General features: G+C 40.0%; 1 protein-coding gene across 1 annotated transcript in view; it reads right to left on the reverse strand.

Annotated features, from left to right (window-relative positions):
- Positions 1 to 1,804: 1,804 nt before the first annotated feature.
- The window catches only part of prkx (protein kinase X-linked), a 55,251-nt gene continuing 38,956 nt past the window's right edge, over positions 1,805 to 18,099 (reverse strand). The window contains exons 5-8 of the mRNA XM_084713579.1: positions 16,903 to 16,998; positions 8,711 to 8,768; positions 3,843 to 3,920; positions 1,805 to 3,035 (exon numbers count right to left, since the gene is read on the reverse strand). Of these exons, the coding sequence (XP_084569705.1) occupies positions 2,910 to 3,035; positions 3,843 to 3,920; positions 8,711 to 8,768; positions 16,903 to 16,998 (358 nt within the window). The 3' untranslated portion in view covers positions 1,805 to 2,909. The remainder of the gene's footprint in view (positions 3,036 to 3,842; positions 3,921 to 8,710; positions 8,769 to 16,902; positions 16,999 to 18,099) is intronic.

Below are 18,099 nucleotides of genomic sequence, written 5' to 3' on the forward strand. Positions count from 1 at the left end.
AGGAGTACAGTGGAATTATCAGCTAGGTTGATCATTGGTTAATGTTCTCACAGATATATCAGTAGAAGTTTATACATTTAATAACTAATAACAAATGTCATGTCACGTATTTCTGTGTTAAATTAAGGTGAACGCGCCAAACTCATTTTGCTCAGGATGCCCTGATCGACTGGAAACTGATCATTGTCAGCCAATATCAGTAAAAATACGCGATCAAGATATGGGATTCATGCTTCCAGTCACTGGTCTAGAAGCAAATTAAAAGCCCTTCATTTCGTAGACAGGCTTTTATTGTGAAGTATTTGCAAGAAGGTGTGAAAACTCACTGACCTGCTTCTCCACTCTCGTTCATGGGAGTCACCTGCGACACCTAGTGGTAAACTTCTGTATCATCAGTCCAGTTTGGCTTAATATCAAACTGGTCTATAATACTATAGATAGATAGATGATCAGTAACCAGGATTGCAGACAAAAACTTTTAATCGGGGTATCCCTGCATGTTGCCCTCAAAAATGCAGTTTTGATCAGGCTCTGTTCACAAGGAATCACTCCTTTGGTACATAAAAAAAGCTCTGGAACAGTTGTGATGCAACGCAAATAAAATTAAATCATAGAAAGAGGATTGTGTGTTTTAGTTGATGGAGGATGACGGGTGAGCGTGTCAGCAGCCAGATGAAAACGTGTGAATGGAGTGATGAGGACGTCAGGTGCCTGGTTAAGATCGTGTTCTGAATTGTTAAGAGAAAACACACAAAAACACTTCAGTATTTCTAGTGTTTACTCCTATACAGTCGGGCAACAACACACAAAGGCAACACACACCGCTGTGAGCTAATGTAGTGCTGTCAGCTGTGTCTCAAAGCAACGAGAGGCTAACATCTGACAACGTAGAACACTAAAACCAGGGCTTTGTTCAGACCCACATCAGCACTGTGTGAAAAAAAACCCCAGCAGCTTCCTCTTTCGTCCCACTGTGATGGTGAAGTGGGACACTGTCCAGAAAGACGGCGTACACTGTCGTCCAGCAAGTCAGCTTATTTTTTTCTGTCATAACATGTCTGAGAGGTTTCTCAGTCATCCAGGTCATGGTATTTGCTAGCTGGATAGGTCAGAACAAATTCCATAATAACTTTTCAGTATATTGCAATTCAAGTGGTATAAAAGAACATACTGATGACTTGGGGTCTGAGCCACCAACCAAAAGCGTCCTAAGTATGAGACTCAACAGTCAAGTATTTCTCTCCAAACTGCTTGTAGCTGAACCTTAGATGGACAGGAAGTGGCTCTGGTTTTGGTCTGAACACCAGTAAGATCCTTTCAGTTGGTCTGGGGCTCAGGTACAAACATCACATCATCACTTACATTTCAATGGCAGCAAATAACAATCGTTTACATCAAAGGCCCATATTGTCCTAAAAGTCTGAAGAATGAGCGTTAAAAATGAGAGGACGAAAACCTTTTATGTTGCATTTTGAGAAACATGTTGAGAATGAAGTTGAAATGTTTAGAGGAAAGTCAAATTTTTAGTATTAGTAGAACTATTTGTAATAGATACTTTGACTAACTTTTGACTTTCGACTTCATTATCGACATTTTGACTTCATCAACACTGTTCTTGACATTTCAACCTTATCAACATTTACACTTTATTCTTGATATCGTTCTCAATATTTCGACTTCATTATCCCCATTTTTACTATTACTGACATTTCATCTTTATTTGCAACATTTTGACTTAATTATGAATATTCCAACTCTATTCTCTGCATTTTGACTTTATTCTCAAAATACAAAATGCAATCGATCCATCGATGCCTGGCCCTAATGCTCTTCCTCAAAGAATACGAAAAGAAGCCTCGCTTACAGTGGAGTATAATGCTGATGAATACTGTCTGAGTTACAAGATAAATATTGACCTCCTCACATCCGCCACCTTTCACCACACATGACCTGGCTTCAAAAGCATGACAGCAGTGATGATGATGATGATGACGATGATGACGATGATGATAAGCAACGTGTCATGAGAAAGTCTGTGGTTCATTTGTAGTCCAGCTGTGACGGCACGGTAATAACAAAGTCCTTTGGCTGTGAATAAACCTGTAATAAGAGAGCTGGGAGGAGACGACTTTACAGAAGGAGACATGGCGGCACATTCAGCAGCCCGTTCTCTACAACAGCACCTCACATGTACTCAGAGTCCCATGAGTCCACTTCCATTGGTGATACACAGAGGCTGATGGCTGAGAAAAACGCTATTTCAAGTGAACTTTATGTAACTGCGAGACATCATGCCCATCAAGCTGTGATGTAAGGCACCTTTTAACAAGTGCTACTGGTCACGGATTTTCAAATAAAGTGTCTGAATCATGACAACGCACAGTAGAAGGAGTCTAAAACTGCACATTAATGTCTACTGGCCAGCTGACAGTTACAGCACCAGTGTGGCGTCACATTAAATATGACTGCATGAACATTTTTTAAAAAGAGATAAAAAATCAAACATGATAACATTAAAAAAAGACCTGATTATTCTCTTTTTTTTTAAAACCTAGAAAGTAACAGTCTTTTGGTTTCAAAGGAACCAGATTTTTTTCTTTTTTTTTTTTTTTTTGCATATGAGCAGGCTCAGAGAAAAAAACGGATAAAAAAATTTAAAACAGCAAAAGATTTGACTGACGTCAGATAAATAAAAATATAAAAAGCAAATTATCTCTGTGGTATGATACATGTCACAGTATCAATCATTTGGAGGTTGTCTTCGGGGAGGTCATTATTACAGATAAAATGTGACCCCCCCGCTTTGATAAATAAGGATTTTCTCCATGATAGTACCTGTAACAGTAACTTTACAATATGTTGTGTCAATTCTCGGGACGATCCATCAATAAATAAAGCAGGCTGTGTGATCAGAAGTTCTTGAAGATCTCCAAGTCCCTCTGAGGCACAGGAGGGTCTTTCTTCCAGTCGTCCTCTGGGTAAACATCAAAGTTGGAGGTGTCCCCCTCATGGGAGACTTTAGGAGCTATGGGAGGCTGTGGAAACAGTGGAACATTTAGGACAAGTTCAAGTCAAACACTAAAGCTAAAACTACGTGTAGACAGTTTTCACCTTACTGTTGATTCATGAGTAGTCCCTCAAAAGAGGACGGCATTTTGTTTTGAGTTTTCAAGTCAGAATCCTGAGTTTTAAACTCAGACAGGGAGGGTGTGGAGACACACGACATTTAGTACAAGCTGAGTATACAAGTCATAATCCTGAGAATAATAACAGAAATCTGAGAATACAGTGATTATTCTGAGAATAAAATCAGAATTATTGGTTATTGAATCCTAATTCTGAGTATACAGTCATAATTTTAGAAATAAACTCAACATTCTGGAAAGGAAATCATATTTCAGAGATTTAAAGTCAGAATTTTGGGAATAAAATCCTAATTCTGAGTTTTAACATCATAATTCTGAGTATTAAGTCATTATCCTGAAAATAACGTCAGAACTCTGGGAATAAAGTCATAATTAATAAAAATAAAAAACATTATTCTGCATTTTAATGTAAGAATTCTGAAAATGAAGGCAGAATTCTGATTTCAATTTTAAGAAAAAAAAAAAATTAAAGTCATTAAAATTTGCAGTATTAAATTTGATTTCCTCATACTCTTTTATTCATCTCATCAGATCATGTAACATTAAGATTATTGCAGCAATTTTCAGTGACATTCATAACTTTGAAAACCGAAATCAGCTTTCTAAAGTAAAGTATCCAGTCTCGTACCACTGAATTACAACTTGATTTGCTGCCAAAGAGAAAAGAGACAGACTCTTTTAAAAAACAATTCTCACCTTGAGTTTCCTCAGAGGAACGGCCTCCCAATCAATCGTCTTGAACCACCGATGCTTCTTCACATCATCTGCTCCGTTCTGAAACACAACACATGGCTGTATACACACACACACTGCACACACTTGTGAACAGGACAAAGACCATATAACAGCCTCAGAGACTGTGTCTGTCTTTCAGTGGACATTCTTCGTGTCCCAGGATGGTTTAAACACTGTTCCAGCGCTCTTCCCACCATAACAACAATGAACATCTGGACATTTTTAAACATGAAAAGACAGAAAAATGAAACCTGGTGACAAATATCATCTGCCAGCATCTTTCGCTTCAATAACAACAACAGATCTCTAGTGTTTAGAACTCTGGTGGAGCTGGTGAGCGACACCAATACTGGAATTATTGGATCTCCTGTTTGGAGTCTGAGCACACATGATATTCATCTCTTCCCTCCTGTGGTTTACCTCCACTTCCCTTCAAAATAAAGTACACACAACAAGAGAAGCCTGTGTGGAGTCTAGAGTGAGCCAGGACAACAGTTTTCAAATCGTAATCAAGTAATAAACTGATCATCTTTACAATTTTATTAGCTATTATAATTTTATTAATTAAATTACAAAATGGACCACCTGAAGACAAAATTAAGCCCAACCCACAGAGCAGCAGCAGGAGCTCTGATAGGCCAGACCCAACACTCAGCTCCCACTGATACGTAACAGCTGGCCAATCAGAGCTCCTGCTGCTGCTCTGCGGGTTCGACTTCATTTTAATTTCATTTCATTTAAGTGATCTCAGCTCCCGGCTTGTGCGTGGATGAGATATTATCTGTGGTTGGCGGCGGTGGAGCTGAGGGAGCGGAGCTAACAGTGTGCAGGCTCTACAGCCGGAGACAGCCAGCTGTGTGCAGATATCAAACTGATGTCTTGTCAATACAAACAGCAGGAGCGGGTGAATTAGTGAGGACTGTCACTTTCTGCCCTCTGTGAGCTCAAACTGAGAATTAAAGTGAATCTGTTGGACTTAGTCGAAGCATCTGCTAATGACAGTGCACACCGTTTGTGATAAACTGTAGTTCTATTAGCCATGCTCGCAGTGTGGCTCCAGGGAAAGCAAGGTTGTCCCTCAGAGCACCAATTTAGTCTGACTGACACCTGGACAAACTAGCAAAAGTTTCAGTTAGTTCAAAGCTTTGGTTTATGATGAAAAAACTACTAAAGGATAAACATTACATGCTAACTAAGATGGTGAACATAATAAAAATGCCACCCTCTAGCATTGTCGTTATGAGAATATTCATATGCTTAGTTAGCAAGGGCTAAGTTGCAAGTTTTAATTGGTCCTGCAACTGTATTGCAAAAAATGCATGAAAACATTGCAACATGCATCACCATTTTTCTACAAAAGCTGCTGTGAAATCAGGCATTTTAGGCTGCAACAATCCCCCAAAACAGCCTGTGAAATCCTGGAGGGACTGTTCAATACTACTCAGTCATTCATTTCAGTCGATAACTTTCCACCTGAAGCACTGCAGCGCTCTCCACTCTGCTCTACCTCAAAACACCAAGTCTATTTTTGATGGATGCCATGTCAATCTGCAGAGGACAGACTGACTGGGCAGGAAAAATCATAGAAAATCTGCTCAACTGTCAAAATAAAATACCCTGTGAACCTCGATCTTAAAAACATACAAAAAAAGCACAAAAAGTCAGGAAATAAGATCAAATCAATAAAATCCAAGCAAGTCAAAATCAGGTGGGTAAAATGCTCTGCTGAAATGCTACCGGTGGGACGAGCAGTTGTGTGGAGGATGGATCAAAACCGTGGTGCAGACGTGCTGTGACCAGTGGAATCAGTGGGTTAGTAATGTTCATTCTCTCTCCTGTTGGTCTAAATTCTACAACTTGGATCCATCAGTAAATAGGACTTTTTTTCCAATCATCCACTGTGAAATGTCAGTACTTCTGAGTCCACCCCAAGCGTCTGGCCTTGTTTCCCCTCCTGAGAAGTGGTTCAGAAACTGCTACTCATCCTCTGAGACCAATGCAAGACAGTCTTCATTTGACAGCACTTCCGCTGATTGGAGTCTTGTGTTCCTTATTTAGCAAATTCTGTATCTGTAACAAAGATGCTTTTCTATTTCTCACAGAACCAAGTATTGATCTTTTGATCTTGATGATGTGGGGACTTCTGGTCTTCCTGATCATGACACAACTGATCCAGTTGCTGCTTAGAAAAAGACTTTTGACACTTAATATCTGTAACCTCAAGCTTAATCATTATTTCCAGGTTATTGTGAAAATAGCTGATATTTTCCATGTGGTCTCAAACTTTTGGTGCACACCCTCTATTAATATTTAGAGATCTTACTTTCACTTTATCACAGTATTATTTAAAGTATTATTTAAATGAATCATCCATTCTTGAGAATTGGGACAATCCACGTCCTACCAAATTATCAATATCAACACTCTAATTCCAAGTTTTTGGTGAAAATTTATTCTGTAAGGCTGTACAGACAGCTGTTCTATCATAATAAAGGCAAAACTAACTAAAACTAACAATACCTACTGATAACATATGTGTAATAATGTGCTATTATAAAAATCATCATCATTTTAAAATAATTTTTTAATGACAATTTGGCTCTTTAGAGTTGTGTTGAAGACTTCTGTTGACTCCGTAACCGTAACAACCTAACAAAAACATGATTTAATCAGGCCTTCTACATCAAAGTTTCATAAAAATAATCAATTAAAATGGCTAGTCACTACGACTATGTTGTGAAATCAAACAATGTAAGATTCTGTTTACTCTGTGAGACGTCGACTCAGTCAGTTTTCCATCTGACAGAGGCGACGTCCACACAAGATAATTAATCAGAAGGAGGTTGGTTTGTTACAAGGTTTGAGGCAAGAGTTTGATCTTTTCACATATATTTTCCAGCATAACTGAGAAAAAAATCAACCCTCCTCAAAATGCGGTTTTGTCCCAATTCCCAAGAATGAGTGTCATACATTTATAAAAGAATTTTGATTGTAATTTAACAGCGTCAGTGTCCAATTGTGTGCAGAGGACAGACAGCCTGTGACTGCAGAGCAGCATCAGTGTTAATGAGCGATGTGACTGGAATATTGGCAGCCACAAATCAATATCATCTTGTCTGGGATTATGTGGAGTTAATCACTGGGCTTAGTGAAGTATTTGTTTTATTGAGAGCAGCTCTCAGTCTGCTGCTCCTTTCACTAACGTTAATTGAAATGCTCCAGCCCTCCAGTCTGAATGGGAATCTACGCAGCCCCCATTGATGAGAGATGAAGGGGCAGGCTCCCAGTTAAAATGTAAAATGTACACACTATTTTCCACTCTGTAATTCCTCCAAGAGATCTCTAGAAAAAAAACGTCTCTCGGCTTCCTGAGGCAGCACACAGTGAAATTAGTCTAAATGCTTTTCTTCCATATTTCAGACCTCCTTCTTCTGTGTCTTGGCTCTGCAGTGGAGCTGTTAAAGAGGTTTAAGAGGAGTCAAACGGAGCAGATTTATGTGTTCTTTTAATCCCCCCGTCATCATCAAGGGCCAAACTAGATATCAGGGTGTCAGGAAGATTCATTCATTGCAGACAAACAGCTTATCAGTGCTGAGGACTCATGGCATATGAAGCAGAACACAGAGCTCTCATGGTAAGGGTCAGCACAGGGTCAACTTGCTGAAAGCAGAACTGATTGTTGCCTAATAGGCTCTTCTGAGCTCTTTATACCGTCTGCCTCAGGCTCCCGTACTCTTTTTGTACAACCCTGTTTCAGGTAAACTGTATAAAAGTTCTTCAACAACTCAACTACTAAGACATCAAAGCATCAAACATATAATAGTAAAGTAAGTCTTTAAAGTTGCCCACCAGGTTTTGAAAGTTTATATCACTCACATTCACATTCACTACACACAGGTTGCACTACCTTACCGGTACTGTGGAAGTGTGTGCAGTATATTGGCCCTCAATGATTAAAATGGCATTAAGATTAGGGGTGTCCCGATCCGATATTGATATCAGATATCGAAAAAACGAGTATTGGATTTTATCGGACTGCATCTAAAATCTCTGATATAAGCGCTCCTATAAGCAGTCCATTTTCCGCTCCAGCACTTCTATCCATAGGTGACTCTGGTTGCTGACTATTGTTCTCTGTTTGAGTAACATCACTTGATCAAGCCTTTTCTAACATTCCACACTACAAAATAAGTAATAAAAGTATGTATGATTCATGCCGATATCATATCGGATCGATATCGGTATCGGCCAATACTCAAGGCTGCAATATCGGCATCGTATCGGAAGTGAAAAAGATGTATCGGGACATCCCTAATTAAGATCGGTGAATGCAATCAACTGGCAACTGATTATATTTTGAAATAAGGTAATTTCCTACCCAACAGTTACAGATACAGAGTGTTCTGAGGACAAAATTCAAAAATGCAAGAATTTGTGCTGAAAATTGGTTCTGGAAATGTGTGTCCATGTTTTCAAACTCTGCCTTGAAATTGTTTTGATAAAATAAGTCATGACAACACCTCCATAACTTTGTGTTGCTGAGGGGAGCAGGTATGCATTAGACACTAAATATTTAGATTACCCGTCAGACTTATTATAAATAGCAGCAGCCACAGACAGGCATCCATCCTGCTGGAAGTGAAAAACCTGAAAAGTCCAAACAAGCTTTCTCTGACTAATTGGAACCATGTGGAGCTTCAGTCACACTGAAACCCTTTTCCTGTCCTGCGCTGGTCCTCAGCCTGCTGACGTCAAACCATCTACTGAAGGCTGTGAAATATGTCGAGCTGCTGTGTGGTTCAGGGAGACAAGAAGTCTAACCAACTCACCTTCATGTTGCCTAGCCGCCTGGCTCGGTCAATGACCAGAAATTTCTTGATGAGGTCTCTGGGGGGAAAAAGAAACAGTGAGTGAATCCAAAGCTGTACAGTGTGTCTCTCTCCAACACAAGGAAAAAACGTCAGAAGGTCGTCCCCCGAACTGTCAAAATGACAAATGTATCCTCAGTGAAGGTGTCCTGACAGCCTGTAAAAGGTGATGGAGGCTAGCCAACTGAGTTGTGTCCCTTTGACAACCTTTTAATTGGAGAAAGTGAGCACTTTTCTGCAGACGGGACCTTTCTGAGACTATAAACTGCTCCATGTGATGTAGACATCCACGAAAGGGGGATGAGGATGATTCACAGGGGTCTTAAAATGCCAGAGTGTAGGCTTTCTGATGAAATGTGATAGCTGCTGACGAACAGAGAGCTTTTGATGAAGGTGCCGTATCTCACATCCAGAGAGCTGCTGACAGGCTCATAAATACCGCGGCCGGATGTTGACAAGTCAGCTATTTCTCTGTTTTTGACTAAATCCTTCCTATGCTTAAAGACAGGCCTTTGGAGCGATATGTCACAGAGAAATATTTTAATCAGCTCTGGGGGAAAGTGTTTGTATTTATGCCTTTTCATGGATTTCAGGATGGAGAATTTATCTGGAAAAGATGGGGACAAAACGAGAAGAGAGAGACGATATAAAAAAACAAAAAAGGGACATTTTGTGGTCCATTTTTCCAACATTTAAAGATGTTTGTGTTTCCCTTTTCAAATAACAATTTTCAATTTGAGTTCTTCCCCTTAAAGCAGCACTAATCACTATCAGTGTTTCCCACAGGATTTTGTGAGACTGTGTTGGGTGGACCCTCCAGCTAAACGGATCAATCTGCTGCACTTTGAGAGCAAAATGAAGAGATGAGATCTATGAGGAACATAGTGCTCTTGTAAACAGTTTTGCGCTCTGGTAAACAATTTAATCATAAACACATTGGTTGTACAGATAGGAATGCTGATGACATGGCACAAAAGTCACACCTAGACTTTAACAGCTCTCATAAATGGTCAAAACCCAAAATCAAACAGAAAATAGATTTGAGCCATCAGACAGGAAGTAACAGTTTGCTTTAGAAGCGAAAAAATGTAGGGCACATCATCCTCCCCCTGTTCAGTTTTGTAGTAGAAGAATTAAAGCTTTTAGCCAGAAACTTCGACCGATTTGACCATTTTCTGGGGGCCTGACTGGGAGTAAGAGATTCTTGCTAAAGCAAAAGCTGAAGACACGATGTAAGGATCTTTTGTGTTATTATAAGTGTGGAGTGAGAGTAGTTACATGCACATCACGTAGGTGAGGGAAAAAGAGCAGAAACTAGGTATCAACTCTCCTCTATAAAAAGTTAGTCAGATCACATTACAAGGTAGAAAAGACACATTTTTACAAATATGTGTGTCAGGGTCTACAGCATGTATCTACTTATATAGGAGCTGAAGAGTGGTTCTTCACACAGTATTTTGTTAGACAGGCTGGAGTACTGTGTAGGAGTATCTGAAACAGCTCTGCAGTGGTCATCTTTTGCTCCTGTTACGTATGTTGTCCCTCAAGGCTCAGTCTTAGGACCAATTTCATTTTCGCTGTCCGCGCATCATCCAGAGACATGGTGTTTCATTCCATTGTTATGCAGATGATACACAGCTCAACCTGCCTGTTAAAGCCACTCATGCTGCCAGGCTGAGTTCTCTACATGAGTGTCTAAAGCAATATCAAAAACTGAATGTCACAATGTTTTTTTTTTGCAGGTTAATGCTAACAGAAAGGAGGTTGTGATTGGCTCCCAGCTGCTGGACTGACCTGTTGGAGAACTTTCCGCCTGCTGCAAAGAATCTTGATGTTTGGTTTCACAGTAATTTAGGCTTCGAGTAGCACATAGCAAAACTTGTGCAATCTTGCTTTTGCCATCTTAGAAATATTTCTAAAACAGTCTATTTTATCTTTCAAAAGAAACCACAGAGATCATTTTACATGCTTTTATCATGTTGCAACAGCCTCTTTACTTGACTCAATAAAAAATCACTGAATTGATTACAGATTGAACTGCAAGACTTTTAACAAGATGTAGGAACGATGACCACATCACGCTTGTTTAAGCCTCCTCACACTGGCTCCCAGAATGTTTTAGAATATATCTGACTTCTTAGTCGAATACAAGCCAATATTTAGGCTGAGATCCACAGGCAGAGGTCTTTTATCTGTTCCTCAGACCTGGTTGAAAACTAAAGGTGACAGTGTTCCCAGTCAGAACCCCAAAGCTGCCTGAAGACATCAGCTCAGCAGAATCACTCACTTCTTTTAACTTTTATCGGAGAGCCTTTCCTGATTTTACTGGATTTTTGCTCTTTTTATATGTTTTATTTGCTTTGATTTTTACAGACTGTATTAAGGGCTCGAGCACCGAGTGGTGCGCAGACCCTGTTGGATTTGCTCGGATTATTATTTCTTTTTCTTCTTTTTCTTTGTTGTCTTCAATCACATGTTTGAGGGGCTAAAAATGCCTCACAGCGTAGCGAAACCTGGCACAAAATTCAATTGCAGTATAAATTTGTGTGATATAGTTTTCAGCCTTAGGCGTGGCAACACAGTTTGGACACACCCCCAAAAAACAGCCCTGGTGGCTTGTTTCACCGACATGCATGGAAATTGGTAGGCACATGTATCATGACCAGATGAACAAAAAAGTCTCTTGGAGCCACAGCTTGAACTCAATTTTGGCGTTTTCCTCGCATTATACTTTAACAAATTCCTTCTACTGAATAAATCAGACTGACTTCAAAATCATGTCATCTAGACTATTTTGTGATCAAAAGTTATTAAAAGATTTAGCTGTTGTCTGTTACTGCCATGTGACTTTTGATGTCTTGCCATGAAACATGAAATTGATATAACTTTGGTGTAAATGGTCCAATCTGCACCAAACTTCAGATGTTTGATAAGAGTCCTGGCCTGAACACATCTACATGACAATCAGGACAGTCATAGTGCCACCTTGTGGAGGGAGGAAGTTTATTTTGCTGTTGTAATTGCTTTGATTTTACTGACAGTCCTCTTGCTGGTTTTATTTGTTTTATTTGCTTGGATTTTATTGACTGTCCTTTTGCAATTTTTATTTGCTTGGATTTTTTTTTATGTTCAAATAGTTTTATCATCTGTTTGATATGAAGTTGCTGCCTTGTGTGAAGCACTTTGAAATGTGTTTAGTCTTCTATACTGTATATAAAGATTATTATTAATATTATTGTAGTCATCATGATACTACCACCATGCTATTTTATTTTAGAGGAAATGTTTTATCCCATTCTCTGGATTCAAACCTTCAGGTGTGAGAGACTGGAGAGTTAAATATAAAAACTTTCTCTCTGAAACACTGAACTTTTTATAGAGGAGTGTTTATACCCTGTTTCTGTTTAAGTATTAGCCTAATTACAGATAACTGTCACCAACTCAGCTCTGAATGCGTTTCAGCCTCTTTGAGCTCAGTGTTTTGGTTTCATGGCCCACCTGCTCAGCACCAAGAGTGTTGTTGAGATTCAAAAATCCCTGGCAAAGTGCATTAGGCCAAAATGTGTACTTGTGACAGAATTTTGGATTTCACACCATAGACAGAACATTAGGGTTCGAGGTCAGTGCGGCTGTTTGCAGCAGCTGCCTTGCAGTAATTTTACTCACATCAGACTGTTTAGGCACCAGTAAATGAACAGCATCACATCTATTTAATAGATGTCCAGATAGAGTTCTAATGCTGCAAAATCTGTTGTTTTTCCTGCACCAGTGATGTCACAGTGATGTTGTTGGTGTTTAGAAGGAACTGCAGGCTATTTCAACCTGGATTTATAATCTCTGCCTCTGGGTAGCCAGGAAGCACCCTGGATGACTTTCTTTTTTTTTTTTATCACCTAACACTATGTTTTGGCCAACAAAGTAATAGTTATAGGCTAGGGAGGTAGTCCATGGCAACATGGGCGTGGTCCTAGATAGCTTGTACACAGTGCATCCTGATACATGTAGGCACTGTTGACATGGCTCTCCCAGCAGAACTGAAGAATTTATTGCTTCAGTGAATTTTCCTTTTCAGGACTTGGCTATGTTTTTTTCATAACATTGTGAAGTACTTCTTATTAATAAAACTAGATTTAAAAAGTGCACAGCTGTAACAATTAATAGATTATATGTCAATGCATTATTAATCACCAAATATTTTGATAATCAGTGACTTTAAGTTATTTTTTAATTTTAAAAAATTCAAAATTCTCTGATTCAACCTTTTTAATTGTGAATATTTTCTGGTTTATTTACCGCTTTATGACAATAAACGGGATATTTTTGGGCTGTGGACAAAACAAGACATTTAAAGATGTAATTTTGGGGCTTTGAGTCTTTCTGTCGTTTTCTGACATTTTGTAGACCAAAGAACTAATCAATTAATCAAGAAGATAAGCAACAGATTCATCAAAAGTGAAAATAATCAATACTTGCAGCCCTCAAAAAGTTGGTAAAGTAAGTGGAGCGTTAAGCAGCTAACAGCCACAAAGACAAAAACTCCAGAGCCAGAGCTAAAATGAAAATGAATGTTGCTCTGTGTCTGCTGGGTGTGAAAATTTGCAATTGTTGCCAACACATTCACATATCATCAATTTAAAATAATAAATCGTCTGTTTCCAGTGTCCCCAAGTGGACAACAAATACCAATTAATGCTGCTTTATTCTCAAGTTGAGTCTTTCTATTTTGATATCCACTGATGTCTTAATGTTGAACATTATTTTTTATTTACTGGGACATCTAATTATGGCCTAATTATCCCTAGAAGTTGATCAAAAAATTTTCTCTTTTAATTCTTATACTCTATAGACTTGAAGAGTTATTGTGTTGTATTATTCATTTCAGAGAAAAAAAAAGCTCTCTATTACACACTTATTATAAGTGTCACACATATTCACCACTGTTGGCCCTGTGGCAGCTCCACTGCAGCACTTCAGGGTCTGATGTCTTGCTCAGAGCAGGGTTAGGGTTACCCATTAAAGTCCCTCTGACACATTCTTGTCAGCCCCCTGGGGAAGCAAAAACGTCTCAGGAATGACACCCAAGCTTCCCGCCTGCCGTCGAGGGCATGGAGGTGTTGCAGAGGGCGTAGGGTCAGGTCAACACAATGTCTGCAACAAGTCCTTAACAAGTAACTAATTTTATGACAAATGCCTGACAAGGCCTTTACTGCTGGGGTCACCCTGGGACAGCTCTCCAGTCTGTCTGACTGTCTCTGCAGCAGTAGCTGCTGGAGACTCAGTGCTCTGCCTGCAGTCCTCCTCCTGCAAGGGCTTTCACTTGCTGATGGATGGGAGGGTGTGACGTGGAACTGTGTAAGAGTGATAGAAACGGAGGAAATATTAAAAATCCTTCTGTCTGTTGGCTGCAAGATAGATGGCTTACCAGTGGGAAGCTGGGGCTTCGTTGAATTATCAGGGGAAGCAGTGTGTGTATCTGGCCTCTCTGGGGCCACTGTGTCAGGACTGATTGAGTGAGTGCACACACGCTCACACACACCCTAACATACATACACACCCAGAGTGCGCTGAGCCTGTAATCTTGCACATTCCTGTGCCCTCCAGCTGCTCTAATGGGCAGTGTGAGCAGTTGGGGAACTGGTCCAAATCAGCTGGGTGTGTCATTAGTGACTGCAGGTCAACCTGAAGCCCCTCTTTAGCTCCAGGGAGCTCATTGTCCCCGTGTTAAAGGGGCGCCGCCGCACTTAGAGACCCCATCCATGGCCAGTGTGGCCCCCACAATCGTTTGAAGTGCTACACTTAAATAGCCATTTAAATGGTGGGTGGTGGGTCAGGTGGAGCACATCGGTGGCCCTCACTAGGGAGACTATCATTTCCTGGCTGGCCACAAGCGTATGGACATGTCCAGGTGCAGGCCAGGTTTTAGTTTTAAATGGGCACCATGTGGATAAAGACAGGAGGCCTGGCACCAGGGCTGCAGCTACAGGTACCAACACCAAGGTCAGGTTCTTGGTGGGGTTTTTACATCACAAATATAAAACCCCATGTTTTTTTGTTTTATTCCAGCATATGCAGAATGTTATACTGTATCAATAAACAGATATCTGCAAATGAATGCAGACTCTGTAGCAAACGGACTAGGTATCAGAAGCAGGGCTGCACAATTAATCACAATTGTAATAATCAGAATCAGAAATACTTTATTTCTCTTTGAATGAACAGCAGTATATGTAAAGATTGGATATCTGGTCCATGCTAGGGTCATAAAAATCCACTTGATCTATTGCAGCCCTATTGGCCTATCAGTAAACTAAGCTAATCAACATAAATGGAGGACAGTAGTGAGAAAAGCCACAGCACCAAGCATCTAAGAAGCAGAGTGTGGACGTATTTTGGGTTCTACGTTTGTTGGTGAAATTACCGACAAGGCATCGTAAGAAGCAGGAGCGTAACTCTAGAACCACAATCAATCTGAGGACTCACCTGCTGGATGCGACCTCAGTGGCAGCGAGACACCAAAAACAAATGCAGCAACATCATCTGAGACTTTTCAGCACGCTCATCCTCAACAACCAGAAGCTCGTATGAAGGCCATCACTGATAGGGCTGGATATTGTTTCAAAAATGATGCTACCAGTTTGACTGGATACTACTATACTACTACGACTATTGAGTCTTGATTCTTTTCAAATTCTTTTTTAAAGGTAGTCAACATCATTTGACATAACAGCCAGTAAGCTACGCATTGTTGTCTTTGAAGTGTTGTGTGTACTATTGAAATTGTGACACCTGTAGTCAATACCTTAAAGCAGGGCTCAGTGTCCTGAGGCACTTGAGCTGCATGTGGTTCTTTTGTCCCTTTCTAGAGGCTCCCTGGGACTTTGACAAAAAATTATATAAACATAAATAAATGTTGTTGTTTTTTTTAACATATTCATTTCCATTCATCATTGTTGTAGGCCAAAAATTGAGTCTCATATTCTTCAGTGGTAAAACTGTGTAGCCTATACACTGATTATACTTTATTTCGTCAACTAAAATGTGCGTCATTGTCTACATCTATGGTCCAGCGCCTGTTCCTCTAAATTTTGCTGTTGGTTAGTCTCAAGTAGGGCTCCAAATCAATTAGTTGCTTGGTCTCTAAAATGTAAAAAAAAAATGGTGATAAATGTCGACCAGTGTCTTCAAAAGCCCAAGGTTAAGAAACTGGAATCAGATTTCTGAGGGTTTTTTTTCCTTAAAAAATTACTTAGACTGATCGATCAATTATCAAAACTCATAACGACTGAGAGTCGAGTTTAGTTTTTTAGTCCACAGGAAAACAGTGTTGCAGAATCTCCTAAACAATGGAAGTGAATGGTGGCCAGTTTTCAAATGTGAAAAAACAACTGAAAAAACAAAAAAACAAATAATAATAAAAAAAAAAAAATCTGAAAATGCCTCCATACTACTCGTCTGGTTTAATCCAGGTCTCATAAAGCCCTGATGTTTGAAAACTGGTCACCATTCACTTCCAATGTTTGTGAGATTCTGTAACACTGTTTTCCTGTGAAACTCCAGCAGAGTTTTGGGAACTAAAAAACTAAACCTGACCTTCAGTCGACATGAAGGTGAATAGAAAATGACTCAGTTTTCATTGTCGGGTGAACTATCCCTTGAAGTGTCACCAGGCTAGCTATGAATGTCAAATCCAAAAAATGAGAGTAAAATACAGAATTCAATTGTTGCTGGTCCAGACACATTATTTTTTTGTTCTTTTTGGCCAAAAATAGCTCTTTTGAAAATAAAGGTTGCTGATCCCTGCCTTAAAGGAATCCAGTTAGCGAGAGATGTATATATTTCTATGAAGGATATGCTGCTCATTGAGATTGTTTAAGGAGAAGGTCCAAAGGCTAATGCCAAGTAATAGTGGCAACACATTCTCAAGACACAGTGCAGCTGCATGACACCACGAGGGAAAACATAAAAACTGAAGGGTGAAACACTCTCTGTGAGGGGGGGGGGGGGGGGGTATGCTACTGCATTCAAAGTAATTTGAACAAATTATGTGTGACTTTTTGAAAAGCCCTCATACAAGCAAAGACAAGGATTAATGTATGCTGAAAACACACACATTCTTGGTGTAATTTGACCTTGGTCTAGTGAGAGGAGCTTACTTGACATAGAAATCCAGATGGCGTGGGAATTCCAGTTTTCCGGCCAGGATCTTCTGATAAATTCCAAATGGATTGTCATCAAAGAACGGTGGGTACCTGTGGAGAGAAATAAATGTCATCTCTGGCCCCACTCCTCTGAAGCTGCACACACACTGTCACAGTGAGCAAACTCAATTTGTGCTCCGCCAAAACAGCATGATGCAAGGCACAGGTAAAGAAGGTAAGAGCTTACACACATCTACCTGGACAAGTTTGAACAAAATGGTGGGTGAACATGTGGAGGGGGCGCCATTTAGAGTGGGGGGGCTGTGAAAACTTTCTGCTGGAGACAGAGCAGCCTTTGTTCACAGCTATTCTGGCGACTGTGTGTGTGTGTGTCAGTATTTCTACCACCCACAGGCCTTCTGCTGCTGCTGCTGCTGCACTCCAGTGAATGCTTTCCCAGCTCTCCTGTTCTTTTGCTCCTTTTGCTCCCGCATGGACAAGTCATTACCCACAAATTACATAATGGGAGCGGCCTCTAAATGCATTACGCACAGAGCAGACAGGCGCATAATCGCACCAGTTTGTCACACGCCACTTGCCTTCCCAGTGAAAAGCTCCAGAGGCAGGAGACTGTGGGATGGGGGCGTCTGGGAGCACCACAGACTCCGCTCGTGTTTTTTGTTTTTCTTTTTCACATCTGGTGCCGTCATAGACGGAAAATCTGGGTCATTCTGGCAAAATGGGAGGACGACAGCATGATACGACCATTTTCTGACTTAAATTGATGGTTTGAGAGAAGACAATTATTAGGAATAATAGCAAAGGGGCTGAAGGGTTTAAGGTGGAAATTTTTAGCCTGAGAATGATTCCCTCTGAATTTGTTATTGTATAGATTAGAAGTGTATATTAAAACTCTCATCAGATGTATTTCCATCCAAATGTGTCAAATTTGAACCTCACTTTGAGTAAATGATCAAAAGACAATGCAAATGAATGCTTCTTTCCATCCACTACTATTATGCATTAATCAGGAGGTGGTGCCAGTTCTGCTGCTGGTAAACCATTACACCACTGCAGAAGAAGAAGTGCAACAAGATGATGTAACATACAGAGAAAGGGGGTCAGAAATCTACTTGCCCAAATTCAGTTTCTGCTTGCCCCTGTTTTATTTATTAGCAGTTATCACATAATGACAAAGACTAAAGTTATTGT

Source organism: Lutjanus erythropterus, chromosome 24, assembly GCF_056507025.1.
Source record: "Lutjanus erythropterus isolate fLutEry1 chromosome 24, fLutEry1.hap2, whole genome shotgun sequence".
NCBI classification, from domain to species: domain Eukaryota; kingdom Metazoa; phylum Chordata; class Actinopteri; order Lutjaniformes; family Lutjanidae; genus Lutjanus; species Lutjanus erythropterus.